At 54.4% G+C, this 13,881-nt stretch overlaps 2 protein-coding genes across 9 annotated transcripts; one reads left to right on the top strand and one right to left on the bottom strand.

Moving 5' to 3' along the window:
* Positions 1-919: 919 nt before the first annotated feature.
* ANAPC11 (anaphase promoting complex subunit 11) lies at positions 920-9,763 on the bottom strand. 8 transcript variants are annotated; one of them, XM_054459666.2, is made up of 4 exons: positions 9,625-9,763; positions 7,558-7,620; positions 6,581-6,700; positions 920-1,254 (listed from the first exon to the last, which is right to left on the bottom strand). In XM_054459666.2, the coding sequence occupies exons 3-4, from the start codon at positions 6,687-6,689 to the stop codon at positions 1,109-1,111; spliced, it is 255 nt and encodes an 84-aa protein (XP_054315641.1). In that variant the 5' UTR covers positions 6,690-6,700; positions 7,558-7,620; positions 9,625-9,763; the 3' UTR covers positions 920-1,108. The 8 variants fall into 8 exon arrangements, with proteins under 8 accessions (XP_054315641.1, XP_054315644.1, XP_054315645.1 ...); XM_054459669.1 differs by having other exon boundaries at positions 9,633-9,755; XM_054459670.2 differs by having other exon boundaries at positions 9,603-9,754.
* A 20-nt stretch (positions 9,764-9,783) lies between these two features.
* On the top strand, positions 9,784-13,509 carry ALYREF (Aly/REF export factor). The gene is made up of 6 exons (XM_054459661.2): positions 9,784-10,143; positions 10,640-10,771; positions 12,134-12,281; positions 12,880-12,943; positions 13,045-13,222; positions 13,318-13,509. Exons 1-6 carry the CDS (start codon positions 9,886-9,888, stop codon positions 13,330-13,332), a joined length of 795 nt encoding a protein of 264 aa, XP_054315636.1. The 5' UTR covers positions 9,784-9,885; the 3' UTR covers positions 13,333-13,509.
* The last annotated feature ends 372 nt before the right edge of the window (positions 13,510-13,881 follow it).

Below are 13,881 nucleotides of genomic sequence, written 5' to 3'. Positions count from 1 at the left end.
GGCCTCCAGGTTCTTCAGCTTTTGGACCTACACCAGTGGCTTGCCAGGGGCTTTCCAGCCTTGGGCCACAGGCTGAAGGCTGCGCTGTCGGCTTCTCTACTTTTGTTTTGGGACTCAGACTGGCTTCCTTGCTCCTCACTTTGCAGATGGCTTATTGTGGGACTTCACCTTGTGATCACGTTGAGTCAATACTCCCAATAAACTTCAGATATACTCTTCATATAGAGAGTGCTGTCTCTCTGGAGAACCCTGACACAGATTTCAGGTGAGGCCTAGTCTACTCCTCAGGGTGCTGTGAGGAAGGAAGTGTCAAGAGACACACTGGGCACGGGTCACTGGCCCCATGAATGCCAAGGGCTCCCTAGGTTACTGGAGACACAGCCTGTGCTCTGTCCAGAAGCAGCCTGAGACGCCGGGGCTGCCACTCCCCCAGCGGCCCCTTCCCACCACGATTGTGGGGAGCAGAGGCACGCAAAGGAGCCTCCCAGGGCTGCCCTTCCCTAGGAAGGGAAGCCTCAGACATGTGTGGACACACTTCCCAGTGTCAGGACACTGATCCCTACACTATGGGAGGTCCAGCCCCGCTGCAGACAGTCCCAGTGAGAACAACGGACGCCCGCTCAGAGATGGTGGCCTTCAGTCTGGAGGCACCACGAGCAGCGGCTGCCAGCTGTGCACAGCCAGGGTCCCTCAGAGCCAGCTCGAGGGAGGGTCCCACGGCCGCCGCCGGCAATCCAGCAGGCAAGAGCATGCCCCAGGCTCTACCGTCTGATCCTGCTCCTTCTCCTCCCAGTCGTGACTCAGGGTTTGAAGAGGGCCTTGGCGTTTCACGGAGATGTTTATTCATGAGAGTTTTCATATCAAAACACACCGAGACCACATCAATATGCCGAGAACACAGGTACCCAGAGGCCTCCAGCAAGATTTGAATAGTTTAATGAGTTTTTACTTATTGGATAAAAGTGTCAACATAGTGATGGGAAAACAAACGCAGCTCCAGCCCTTGTTTCCACCTTGCTGCAGCCCTGGGGCACTGTCCCCCCAGCCATCGGCGCCAGCATGAGGAAGGGGTCTCAGGACGCCCCTCCAGCCAGGACCAGGTCGGGCCTCACTCCTTGAACTTCCATTCCTGGCGGCACATGGGGCAGTGCTGCTGCACCTGCTGCGCGTGCAGCCACTTGAGGATGCAGTGCATGTGGAAGCAGTGGGAGCACTGGCCCCACACCAGCGGGCAGTCGTCGCCGGGCACCTTGCCTACGGAGGGGAGGTGGGGAAAAGGACAGGCTGTGACCAGGCTGGACACAGAGCATGTGACAAGCCAGGCAGGGGTGCAGGTAGGGACCCTGGGCAGTGGCTCCAGCACTGCATCCTCTCATGTTTCAGAGAAGCCGAAATCAGGAGTGTTACCCAATCGGTCTCCTGACCAGCCCGCCCCCAGGCGAAGACCAGCAACGACCAAGGGACACCAGACATGCGGCCTCCACCCGGGGCAACTGCAGCAGGTGCCTCCCCTCACCCAGGCTCATCATGCTCAGTGGTGAGCCCAGGGGCCTCTCTGAGGAGGTGGCGCTCTGGCCTAGCCCACCCTGTGTCCCCCTGTGCTTGAGGCTGGGAAAAAAGGGCAATGTCTGACCTACGGGCCCTGGACCCATCTGCAGACACTTGATCTGTGATGCCAAAAAGGTCACATGAATGGTCAAGGCACCAAGGAGATGTGCATCTGAGTAGTGAACTGGTCTCTTGATCAAGGGCAGGAGGGGTGGGGTCTGGGGACCTAGAAGACTCTTCCCTAGACATCAGGGATCCGATATGCTGCCCAGGTGTTGGAGACGCCGTGTTGATGGGCACCTGTGGATGGGCCCTGCCTCCCAGGAAAGGCACAGGCTGCAGGCAGCAGCCCAAACACCTAGAAATGCTTTCTCCATGGAGAGGGCCTGACACAGAGAGGGATGCTTGTATCAGCCATGATCAAGAGAAATGAGTGTCCCTGATCTCCAAGAGCCTGGAAACCCCCATGGAACAGCTGCTGCCAGCAGACCACAGCAAGTCCCAGCCCCAGCCCCACGGCAGGGTCGGCCTGGCATTGTGGAGCTGGAGCTCGTGGCCACCCTCCTGTCCTGGCGGCGCCGGCCCCACGGCACGCCCACTCCCAGCCCTGGGAGGACCTGCCCATGGGGGCTTTCTAGCCTCAGCACAACTCTGCTTGATATCAGCCCTTTCAAATGAGAGCTGAAGCCTGCTAGCCCCCTGAGGAGAGGGGCCTGGGCCACTCTGAGTACTCGGGGGAGGCCTCATTTAGTCAAAGGTGCCACGTCGTTCTAGTGAGTTCCCCACCCGAAGCTGGCCTGGGGTGTCTGATGAGTCCGCAGATGCACTGAATGAAGGTGACTCATTCAAGGACCTGCTGGTCTCCTGATTGCATTTTTTTAAATTAAAACTCCTCTCGGCAAAACTGCACTGCCACCAGAGTCCTCTGGGATGCGGGATGGACTCATTGTTTACCAGCCTCGGGCTCCCACAGTCTTTGTTGAACTTAAGTCACTCTGAATTTTTCATAGGAGTTCAATTTTAGCAAAGGAAACCTGGTGCTGCTTAGCATGGAAGCACATTAGGATCGTCAAACGCTTAGTGCATTAACTGCTTAGCATGGAAGCACATCAGACTCACCAAACGCTTTGCGCATTAACACTGACTCACTATAACTTAACCATCAGCAGGTCCAAAAATTAGACTCTCAACTCCTGAGTCTTTGCAGCCAACAGGCCCCATGTTAACAAAGCCTGAGCACACTGTGCCAGCAGAGAGATGCTGAGTGTTCAGGGCAACACCCTCTGGATGCCCCATCACAGGCCCAGCTGGCATGGTGCAGGCCGGGCTCTGCAGGCTGCCTGTGGAGCCACCACTGCAGTCACTTGGGGGCTACCTAGTAACACCTCTAATCTACAGGATTCACCACCCACATCTGGCCCACGGATGCAGCCAGACTAGGTGTGGACACATGGTTTGGAGGAATTTCAGAAGTTAATCTGCTGCTCCAGAAGTTGAGTGCCTGCCCTCAGGGCATCCCGTGCACTCTTTGTTACATCCTTAAGAGCAATTTAAAAGAGATCAAATAAAACCTTGCCTTGTGAATTTAGTTATTAACCTAATTAGCTATTAACTACAAATCCAATCAGGTAAAGTCAATCAATAATTTCCTAAGATCACACCCTACCCATTTGATTAAATGAGGATTAATTCCTGAGTGATGAGATTTCTGTTTAGCTAGGGCCAATGTAAAAGTTAAGCTTAGAATAAAAAGTATTTGTACTGGCCAGGCGCCACACCTATAATCCCAGCACTTTGGGAGGCTGTGGCAGGACAGAGCTAAGAGTTTGAGACCAGCCTGGGAAACATAGTGAGACTCCATTTCCACAAAAAAAATTAAAAATTTATGTAGTTTTGTTCAGGCGTGGTGGCTCACGTCTGTAATCCTGGCACTTTGGTAGGCCAAGGCAGGCAGATCCCTTGAGCCCAGGAGTTCAAGACTAGCCTTGGCAACATAGCAAAACCCTGTCTCTACAAAAAATTAAAAAAAAAATTAGCCAGGCATTGTGGAGCATGCCTGCGGTCCCAGCTACTTGAGAGGTTGAGGTGGGAGGATCACTTGAGCCCAGGAAGTGAAGGCTACAGTGAGCTATGATTTTGCCACTGCACTGCCGCCTGGGTGACAGCAAGACCCTGTCTCAAAAAAAAAAAATTGTACTAAGATTCAGTCATCTCAATTTCACCTTAAGAAGCAAAGAAAGGGGTGGGTGCAGAGGCTCACATCTGTAATCCCAGCACTTTGGGAGGCCGAGGTGGACGGATCACCTGAGGTCAGGAGTTTTAAGACCAGCCTGGCCAACATGGTGAAACCCTGTCTCTGCTAAAAATACAACAAGGGCTGGGCACAGTGGCTCACGCCTGTAATCCCAGCACTTTGAGAGGCTGACGCAGGCGGATCACGAGGTCAAGAGATCGAGACCATCCTGGCCAACATGGTGAAACCCCGTCTCTACTAAAAATACAAAAATTAGCTGGGCGCGGTGGCGAGCGCCTATAGTCCCAGCTATTCGGGAAGCTGAGGCAGGAGAATCACTTGAACTAGCGAGGCGGAGGTTGCAGTGAGCCGAGATCGTGCCACTGCACTCCAGCCCTGGTGACAGACTGAGACTCTATCTCAAAAATAAATAAATAAATAAAAATAAAAATACAACAAATTAGCTGGCTGTGATGGTGTGTGCCTGTAACCCAGCTACTTGGGAGGCTGAGGCCGGAGAATCCTTTGAACTCAGAAGGGCAGGGGTTGCGGTGAGCTGAGATGGTGCCACTGCACTCCAGCCTGAGCAACAGGGCAAGACTCTATCTCAAAAAAAAAAAGCAAAGCCAGATGAGTGTGGTGGTATGCTACTTGGGAGGGTGAGACAGTAAGATTGCTGGAGCCCAGGAGTTCACGTCCAGCTTGGGCAACATAGTGAGACCCTGTCAATCAATATGGGCATGCACCTGGCCCCACAAAAATACGCCTGGTTACTTGGGGTAGTGAGGAGCTTCTCGATCCTCCCCATTCCCCACTGTCCTCTCCATTCCCCACTGTCCTCTGGGGAGTTCTTCTTGTCCTCCCTGGGCAAAACCTTGACCCTTGCTTCTGCTTTACGCTCATTTTGGTCTCATGAAAAACCATTTCGCTGATGCAAAACTCTGCTTTCAACCTAAACATAATCAAATATTTCTACCTTTTTTCTTTTTTTTTGAGATGGAGTTTCACTCTTGTTGCCCAGGCTGGAGTGCAATGGTGCGATCTTGGCTCACCACAACCTCTGCCTCCCAGGTTCAAGCAATTATTTTGCCTCAGCCTCCTGAGTACCTGGGATTACAGGCATGCGCCATCATGCCCGGCTACTTTTTTGTATTTTTAGTAGAGACGGGATTTTACCATGTTGGCCAGGCTGGTCTCAAACTCCTGACCTCAGGTGATCCGTCCGCCTCGGCCTTCCAAAGTGCTGGGATTACAGGCACCTGCCACCATGCCCGGCTAATTTTTTTGGATTTTTAGTAGAGTCGGGGTTTTGCCATGTTGGCCAGGCTGGTCTAGAACTCCTGGCCTGAAGCAATCTGCCTGCCCTGGCCTCCCAAAGTGGTAGGATTACAGGCGTAAGCCACTGCGCCTGGCCTATGCCATTCAATTTTGAGAATTTTCAAATAAAAAGTTTAAACTAATCTTTTTGTTTTTTGTTTTTTGAGATGGAGTCTTGCTCTTGGCTCACTGCAACCCCCGTCTCCCAGGCTCAACAGATTCTCCTGCCTCAGCCTCCCCAGTAGCTGAGATTACAGGCACGTGCCACACGCCCAGCTAATTTTTGTATTTTTAGTAGAGATGGCGTTTCACTATGTTGGCCAGGATGGTCTCAATCTCCTGACCTTGAGATCCATTTGCCTCAGCCTCCCACAGTGCTGGGATGACAAGTATGGGCCACCACACCCTGCCTCGATCTCTTGACCCTGTGATCTGCCTGCCTTGGCCTCCCACAGTGCTAGGATGACAGGCATGAGCCGCCGTGCCGGCCTCGATCTCTTGACCCTGTGATCTGCCTGCCTTGGCCTCCCACAGTGCTGGAATGACAGGCGTGGGCCGCCATGCTGGCCTCTATCTCTTGACCTTGTGATCCGCCCACCCAGACTCTAATCTCTTTTTAATCCCATGTATTTCACAGCTGAGTTTCATCCTATGGAGTCTGTGACAGGATGTTTATATAAACATGGGTCCCAACCACCTGGCTTTTTTTCTATCAACTTTTCTTCATGAGAAGAAAATGAAAATGTTGGCGGGGGCACGGTGGCTCATGCCTGTAATCCCATCACTTTGGGAGGCTGAAGCGGGTGGATCACCTGAGGTTGACAGTTCGAGACCAGCCTAACATGGAGAAAGCCTGTCTCTACTAAAAAATACAAAATTAGCCGAGTGTAGTGACACATGCCTGTGATCCCAGGTACTTGGGAGGCTGAGGCAGGAGAATTGCTTGAGCCCAGGAGGCGGAGGTTGCAGTGAGCCGAGATCACAACATTGCACTCCAGCCTGGGCAACAAGAGTGCAACTCCATCTCAAAAAGAAAAAAAAAAAAAAAAAAAAGAAAATGTGGGCCAGGCAAAGTGGCTCACACCTGTAATCCCAGCACTTTGGAAGGCTGAAGCGGGCAGGTCACCTGAGATCAGGAGTTCAAGGCCAGCCTAGCCAACAAGGCAAAACCCCGTCTCTACTAAAAATTAAAAAATTAGCCCAGCATGGTGGCACATGCCTGTAATCCCAGCTGCTTGGAAGGCTGAGGCAGGAGAACCGTTTGAACCCAGGAGGCAGAGGTTGCGGCAAGCCGAGATCGCACCATTGCACTCGGAAACAAGATCGAAACTCGGTCTCAAAAAAAAAAAAAAAGAAAATGAAACCAGGGATTTCGTGCAGGTATTTAACAGGAGCTACTGAGGCTAGTCCAGCAGGCAGCAGACAGCACAGAGGGGACACTCACAGTCGGGGCTGCTCAGACAGCACGGAGGGGACACTCACAGTCGGGGCAGCAGCCATTAAATGCCATCCTGCAGATGCCACAGTTCTCATCATTGGCCACCCAGAGCCAAGTGGCCACGCCGTTCCAGCACTTAATCTTCACCTTCATGGCAGCAGAGCCTGCGGTGGAGGGGAACAGGACAACTGGCTAAATTGAGTCTGCAGAGCTAGAACATTTAGGTACCAAAATAGGTATAAGCCTGCCACAGTGTAGTCCCAGCTACTCAGGGAGCCAAGGCAGGAAGATCATATCAGCCCAGGAGTCCGAACCCAGCCTGGGAAACATCGTGAGCCCTGTTTCTATTTTATTTTACTTTTATTTTTATTAATTTTTTTTTTTTGAGATGGAGTCTCACTCTGTCACCCAGGCTGGAGTGCGGTGGCATGATCTCAGCTCATTTCTTGTGCCTCAGCCTCCTGAGTAGCTGAGACTATAGGCACGCGACTCCACGCCCGACTAATTTTTGTATTTTTAGTAGTCGAGGTTTCACCACATAGGCCAGGCTGGTCTTGAACTCCTGGCCTCAAGCGATCTGCTGCCTCGGCCTCCCAAAGTGCTGGGACTACAGGCGTGAACCACTGTGCCCTGCTGTGAGCCCCGTTTCTATTAAAACAAATAACAAGTAAAGGGCTCTGGGCCCAGAGGGTCAGGGCTACAGGGGAGCTACTGGAGAACAGCAAGCCCCAGCAGCAATCCGCTTTGTGGCTCACACCTGTAATCCCAGCACTCTGGGAGGCCAACTCAGGAGGATCGCCTGAGCTCAGAGGTTTGAGACCAGCCTGTGTAACACAATGAGACTGAGTTTCTACCAAAAAAAAAAAAAAAAAAAAAAAAGGGAAAAAAAAGAACTATCTGTGAGGTTTCTTTAGCCATCTAGAGAAAGTGCACGCTCTTCTCTCCAAGGGAAGGGACTCAGCTCCTTACAGACAAGGAGATCACATTTGGGAGCACAGGACAGTCAGGAGTTTGGTTTTACCTCACGTTGAGGATATCTTCAAAGATCTCAAATGGGCCTGGCCAACATGACGAAACTCCGTCTCTACAAAAAATACAAAAAAATTAGCCGCGGGTGGTGGCTCATGCCTGTAATCCCAGCACTTTGGGAGGCCGAGGAGGGTGGATCACTTGAGGTCAGGAGTTCAAGACCAGCCTCGCCAACATGGTGAAACCCCATCTCTACCAAAAAAAAAAAAACCAAAAATTAGAGGCTGGGCGCAGTGGCTCACGCCTGTAATCCCAGCACTTTGGGAGGCCGAGGTGGGCAGAACACAAGGTCAGGAGTTCGAGACCAGCCTGGCCAACATACTGAAACCCTGTCTCTACTAAAAATACAAAAAATTAGCCGGGTGTGGTGGTGGGCACCTGTAATCCCAGCTACTCGGGAGGGTGAGGCAGGAGAATCACTTGAACCTGGGAGGCGGAGGTTGCAGTGAGCCGAGATCACGCCATGGCATTCCAGCCTGGGCAACAGAGCAAGGCTCCGAGACACACACACACACACACACACACACACACACACACACACACACACACACACACACACACACACACACACACACACACACACACACACACACACACACACACACACACACACACACACACACACACACACACACACACACACACACACACACACACACACACACACACACACACACACACACACACACACACGCCAGGTCTGGTGGCGCACACCTGTAATCCCAGCTCCCAGTTCTATTAGGGAGGCTGAGCCACAAGAATCGCTTGGACCTGGGAGGCAGAGATTGCAATGAGCCAAGATCGCACCACTGCACTCCAGCCTGGGCAACATAGTGGGACTGCCTCAAAAAGAAAAAAAAAAAAAAAAAAAAAAAGGCCAGCTGTGGTGATGTGCACTAGCTGCCTAAGAGGCTGACGCGGGAGGATAGCTCGAGCCCAGGAGTTCGAGGTTGCAGTGAGCCAAGATCACACCACTGCACTCCAGTCTGGGTGACAGAGGGAGACCCTGACTCAAAAAACAAAAACAAAAGCAAATATCTCAAAACAACTTAAAATCCATGAAATGGGCTGGGTGTAGTGGCTCACGCCTGTAATCCCAGCACTTTGGGAGGCCAAGGCGGGAGGATCATCTGAGGTCAGGAGTTCAAGACCACCCTGGCCAACATGGCGAAACCCTGTCTCTACTAAAAATACAGACATTAGCCAGGTATGGTGGCACGTGCCTGTAGTCTCAGCTACTCGGGAGGCTGAGGCAGGAGACTCGCTTGAACCCAGGAGGCAGAGGTTGCAGTGAGCCGAGATCGCTCCACTGCACTCCAGCCTGGGCGACAGAATGAGACTCTGTCTCAAAAAAAAAAAAAAAAAAAATCAATCAAATGGCACACTGGTTTTCATTAATAAGTTGCAAAAATATGTCATATAATTTTTTTTTGGAGACACGGTCTGGCTCTGTCGCCCAGGCTGGAGTGCAGTGGTGCCATCACGGCTCACTGCAGCCTCGACCTCCTGGGCTCAAGCAATCCTCCCACCTCGGCCTCCCAAGTAGCTGGTAGTACAGAAGTGCACCACCATGCCAGCTAATTTTTTTTTTTTTAGAGATGGGGTCTCACGATGTTGCCCCGGCTGGTCTCAAACTCCTGGGCTGAAGCGAACCTCTTGCCTTGGCCTCCCAAAGCGCTGGGATTACAGGCGTGAGGCCCGCGCCCGGCCCGCAAGAAAACTTGTAAAGGATATAACTGGCAAAATGTGGCAGTGCAGACTTGGGGGGCCGCAGGTGGAGACCAAAAAACCAACCCGCAGCTCGTCTGCAGCGGCTGCCGCCCGCCGAAGCCGCGCCCGCCGGACCCCACCGCGAGCCGACCGCACAGTCCTGGGCGGGAGCGGAAACAAGGACTCCCAGCAGCTCCCAGGCACCCGCCGCGCCCGCAGCGCCCCCAGCGCCCCCAGCCCTGGCCGATCGGGCGGAGCGTGCGGGGAGGGAGGGGCGCGTAGGCTCCGCCTCCAACGGCCGCCGCCCCACCCCCTGCGCCCTCGCACCTTCGCCAACCTAATCACGCACCGCCCTACCCGCCCTTCCGTTGGCAGCGCCGGCGTCCGCGCGGGAAGGTATAAAAACCACCACAGTCGAGGCCCGACTCCCTCAGCAGCGCCCGCCGAGTCGCGCACGTCAGTGCGCATGCGCCTCCCCGCCTCACCCCGTCCCGCGCGCGCAGCCGTCCGCCGGCGGCCAATCAGCAGCCGCTCCGAGGCCGTGGCACCGGAAGGCCTCAAGCGGCGCCGGAAGTGACGTGCCGGCGTGCTGACGCGCGGGCTCCAGCCGATGCCCGATTCCGCGCCCGCCATGGCCGACAAAATGGACATGTCTCTGGACGACATCATTAAACTGAACCGGAGCCAGCGAGGCGGCCGGGGCGGGGGCCGGGGCCGTGGCCGGGTCGGCTCCCAGGGCGGCCGCGGCGGTGGGGCGCAGGCCGCCGCGCGGGTGAATAGAGGCGGCGGGCCCATCCGGAACCGGCCGGCCATCGCCCGCGGCGCGGCCGGCGGAGGCGGCAGGAACCGACCGGCGCCCTACAGCAGGGTGAGTGCGGAGGCCGGCCGCGCCGGAGTGTGGGAGGGGGCCAGCCAGGGCAGGGGCGGTTCGCGGCGGAGACCCGGGCCGGCGGGCGGATAGGGCGGGTGGAGCGGCCGCCCGGAGGTCCGGAGGGTGCGTGTGGGCGCGGAGGGGGTGGTGGGCGGGAGCGAGGTCGTTCTTTCGGGGCCCGGTCCCGGAGGCTGTGACCCTTCCCAGCTCTTTGTCTGTTCCGGACTCTGGGGCCTCGTGGCAGAAGAGGAGGGGACGCTGGGCGCGGCACCGGCGGCGGGAAGTTAGTCTAAGGGAACTGAAGTTGTGCGGCCGCGGTGGGACCGCGCGGCCTCGGGCTGGGGCAGCTGCAGCGCCGGAGGGAGCGCTGGCGGCCCCATTTCGGCCGGATCCTCTCAGGCCGGGAAGAGGAAGGGTCCGGAGTAGCCGTGAGGGGCAGGAAAGCCCTGGACTGAGACTCACAGATTTGCTGTTGTTGCGGTTTTTTCTTCAGCCCAAACAACTTCCCGACAAGTGGCAGCACGATCTTTTCGACAGTGGCTTCGGGGGTGGTGCCGGCGTGGAGACGGGTGGGAAACTGCTGGTGTCCAATCTGGATTTTGGAGTCTCAGACGCCGATATTCAGGTAAGAGACGAGGGCTTCTCGGCGAGCCGTTCGCGCTGCACAGGACGGATCGTGATTTGGGGGATGTGGCCCTGAGTCCCCTTCCTGCCTTAGCGAAGGGAGCCCTCCCAGCTCTGAAGGGCTGCAGGACAGACCTAGCTCTAGTAAAGCCGGCGTCAGTCCGCAGGCAGTTGCGAGCCTAGCCGAGCCTGAGAAGCTGCTGCTGTTAGTCTGAAGATGGGTTCTGTGAGTGAAAATCCCCTGCCAGGGCTTCCAGTTTCTAACAGGGACAAAGACTGACCAAATGTGAGTGGTTTTTGGCTGTTAGACCCAGCTCAGTTGCTTTTTAAATTTTGCGCCTGTCTTAGTGGGTTAATGTGAGAAAAAGAATCTTCTTTATGTATTTTATGAAGCACGGGGAGCGTGTGTGTTTTTCTGGCTCTGTTTGCCTTGAGTACTGTCTTATAAAGACCTTGTACGCTGTGGTTTTATCACTCCCCAGCACCGTGTCCCGTCAGTGACATGACTCTCAAATCCATCTTTGGTTGAAGCTTTTCTTTTTTAAAAAAAGAAAAATTGAATCCCAATGGCATTTAAACTTGTTTTCTGGTTAAGAAATAACTTTTTGGGAATCAGTTTTGGAGATGGCTGGGCAGGGTTCAGTTGCCCACAGCCCAGCCATTTGCCTTGGGAGGACAGAGTAGGGCCAGTGAGCACTCACAGTGTCTCAACACTTTTTTTAAGGTGGTTTCTAGCATCCCCTGGAAACCGCTTTTGGTGAACTCCAGTTCCCGCTGTGTGCCTGCGGCCGGAGTATCCCCACACTCTGGGTTCCCTCTCCAACTCCCAGCCTGCCTGAGGTCAGGGCAGTTTCCATGGCAGCGCTTGACTTCAGACTTTGCCGCAGGCTTGAGTAGGAGGAGAGGGAAAGGTGAGCCAGAATCTGCCTTTGGGGGAGGGGCTGGGGTCAGGGCTCCCGAATCTATAGGCCCTTCAAGCTGGTCTGATATCGGACTGCTTCCCTTGCTCTTGATCTTGGCCTTTACCGTTTCTTGGAACAGCCCTTGGGTGTGTTGTACGTTTTCCTTTGTTGAAGAGGATAGTGGCTTAATTTTGTGCCCGTTGCTAGTGGGCTTTGCAACTTCCTCTACCTGCATCATGGTACACGTGTTAGGTCCCCACAATGGCAGAAGCCCTCAGACCCAGGTGCTCTTGGAAGTTGCTGTCCCTCCTGCCCCGCCCTTCCCTCATTTCCCGTTACCACTGTCCTGCCTCCCAGAGAACCACCCCCAAAGCAACTCACGCTTCCAGGGCCTGTCCCTGGGCCACCAGAAGGAGCACAGTTTTGTTACTTTTCTGACAACTGCCTTTTGCAACTCCCAGGAACTCTTTGCTGAATTTGGAACGCTGAAGAAGGCGGCTGTGCACTATGATCGCTCTGGCCGCAGCTTAGGAACAGCAGACGTGCACTTTGAGCGGAAGGCAGATGCCCTGAAGGCCATGAAGCAGTACAATGGCGTCCCTCTGGATGGTGAGTCTGGGGGTGGACCCACGCTAACTGTGGGGCTTGTGGAGTTTGGGGCTGGCACCTGTCCAGGTAGGAATATGGGGTACCCCTGTGGCTGAGGACACTTTGCATTTGCCCCTTTGTCTCTCTCTTCCATCTGCCACTTCTCATGCTGCCCCACACATCTGGACCAACCTCTTGTGAACCCCCATCCAGCAAGCTACATCCCTCCCCTCCTTCAGCTCCTTCCGGAAGATTCACTTCTGTGAAGCCTTCTCAGAACCGCCATAGTACACCTCTGAGTGCGGGGCTGTAGTCGTAAAGACAAAGGTACCGGTTCTTCTTCGTCAGGTCACCCACACCTCTCCACCCACGAGCACCCCGATACCTCAGCAAGCAGCCCACCTAGTCTGGACTGAGAAGGAGTGAGGAGGTGTTGGTGGGGTTGCTTCCTTGCCATTTTGTTCTCCCACCAGTATCTCCAGGCCATTTCCCTTGTCGGGGGCATTTGAGACGCACAGAGGCCCTTTCCAGTGTTTGCATGGAGACCAGGGTGTGGTGCCAGCTGGGTTGGTTTCAGAGCCTCTCATTAGAACATGCCCTCTTGTATTCTTTGCCGCAGGCCGCCCCATGAACATTCAGCTTGTCACATCACAGATCGATACACAGCGGAGACCTGCACAGAGGTGACTTCCGGGGCCTCTGGGGAAGGGTATTGGCCGAGGGTGTGGCTGCGTCGCTCTTGGGGTCCTTCCAGGTATGTGAACAGTTTCGTTTTCCTTGCTAGCGTAAACAGAGGTGGCATGACTAGAAACCGTGGCGCTGGAGGTTTTGGTGGTGGTGGAGGCACCCGGAGAGGCACCCGTGGAGGCGCCCGTGGAAGAGGCAGAGGTGCCGGCAGGAATTCAAAGCAGCAGCTTTCGGCAGAAGAGCTGGATGCCCAGCTGGACGCCTATAATGCGAGAGTGAGTCCTGGGGGAGCCAGCTGGGGGCCTGGTCACAGCCACAGTGGGGAGCAGGTCTCCTGTGAATGCAAACCTCTTTCTCCTCTGTGTTTCAGATGGACACCAGTTAAACAGACCGGCAAATCCGCGTGCGGAACAGGACCCAGGCGTTTCCTCTTGCTCCCTGGTGGGGGGGCGGTGGCTGGGGCTGTGCGGCCAATGATGGATTTGTTTCTTTTATGTTTTAAAATAGGATTTAAAAACTCATGTAAAGGTTTTTTTTTTTTTTTTTTCTTTTTCTTTTTTTTTTTTTTTTTTTTTTAATTCTGAAACAGACCTGTTTTGTACCGAGTTATTTTTGGGATAAATTTTACTGGTTGCTGTTGTGGAGAAGGTGGCGTTTCCACCTTTTCCATAATAAAATAGAAATGTGTGTAGAACTGGAACTGTTTGATTCGTCCCACTGTTGGAGTCCAAGTCTGGGCCAGGATTTTGGTGTCTGTCCAGCTGGGAGGGGGTGGGAGAACCTGAGTTGGGGATGGAGGGAGTAGCCCCATCTGGTATTAGACACTTGAAGCTGGCATGGGTTGTAGGGGTGGCGGGGGGTCCCCGCTCCTGGAGGGCCGAAGCTGCATGCCTCCTTTCTCATCCTCTTTCTTGCCTCACACCTAACACCTTCC

The sequence above is a fragment of the Pongo pygmaeus genome, chromosome 19 (assembly GCF_028885625.2).
Source record: "Pongo pygmaeus isolate AG05252 chromosome 19, NHGRI_mPonPyg2-v2.0_pri, whole genome shotgun sequence".
Lineage (NCBI taxonomy): Eukaryota > Metazoa > Chordata > Mammalia > Primates > Hominidae > Pongo > Pongo pygmaeus.
This window is presented reverse-complemented; position numbering and strand designations above follow the sequence as displayed.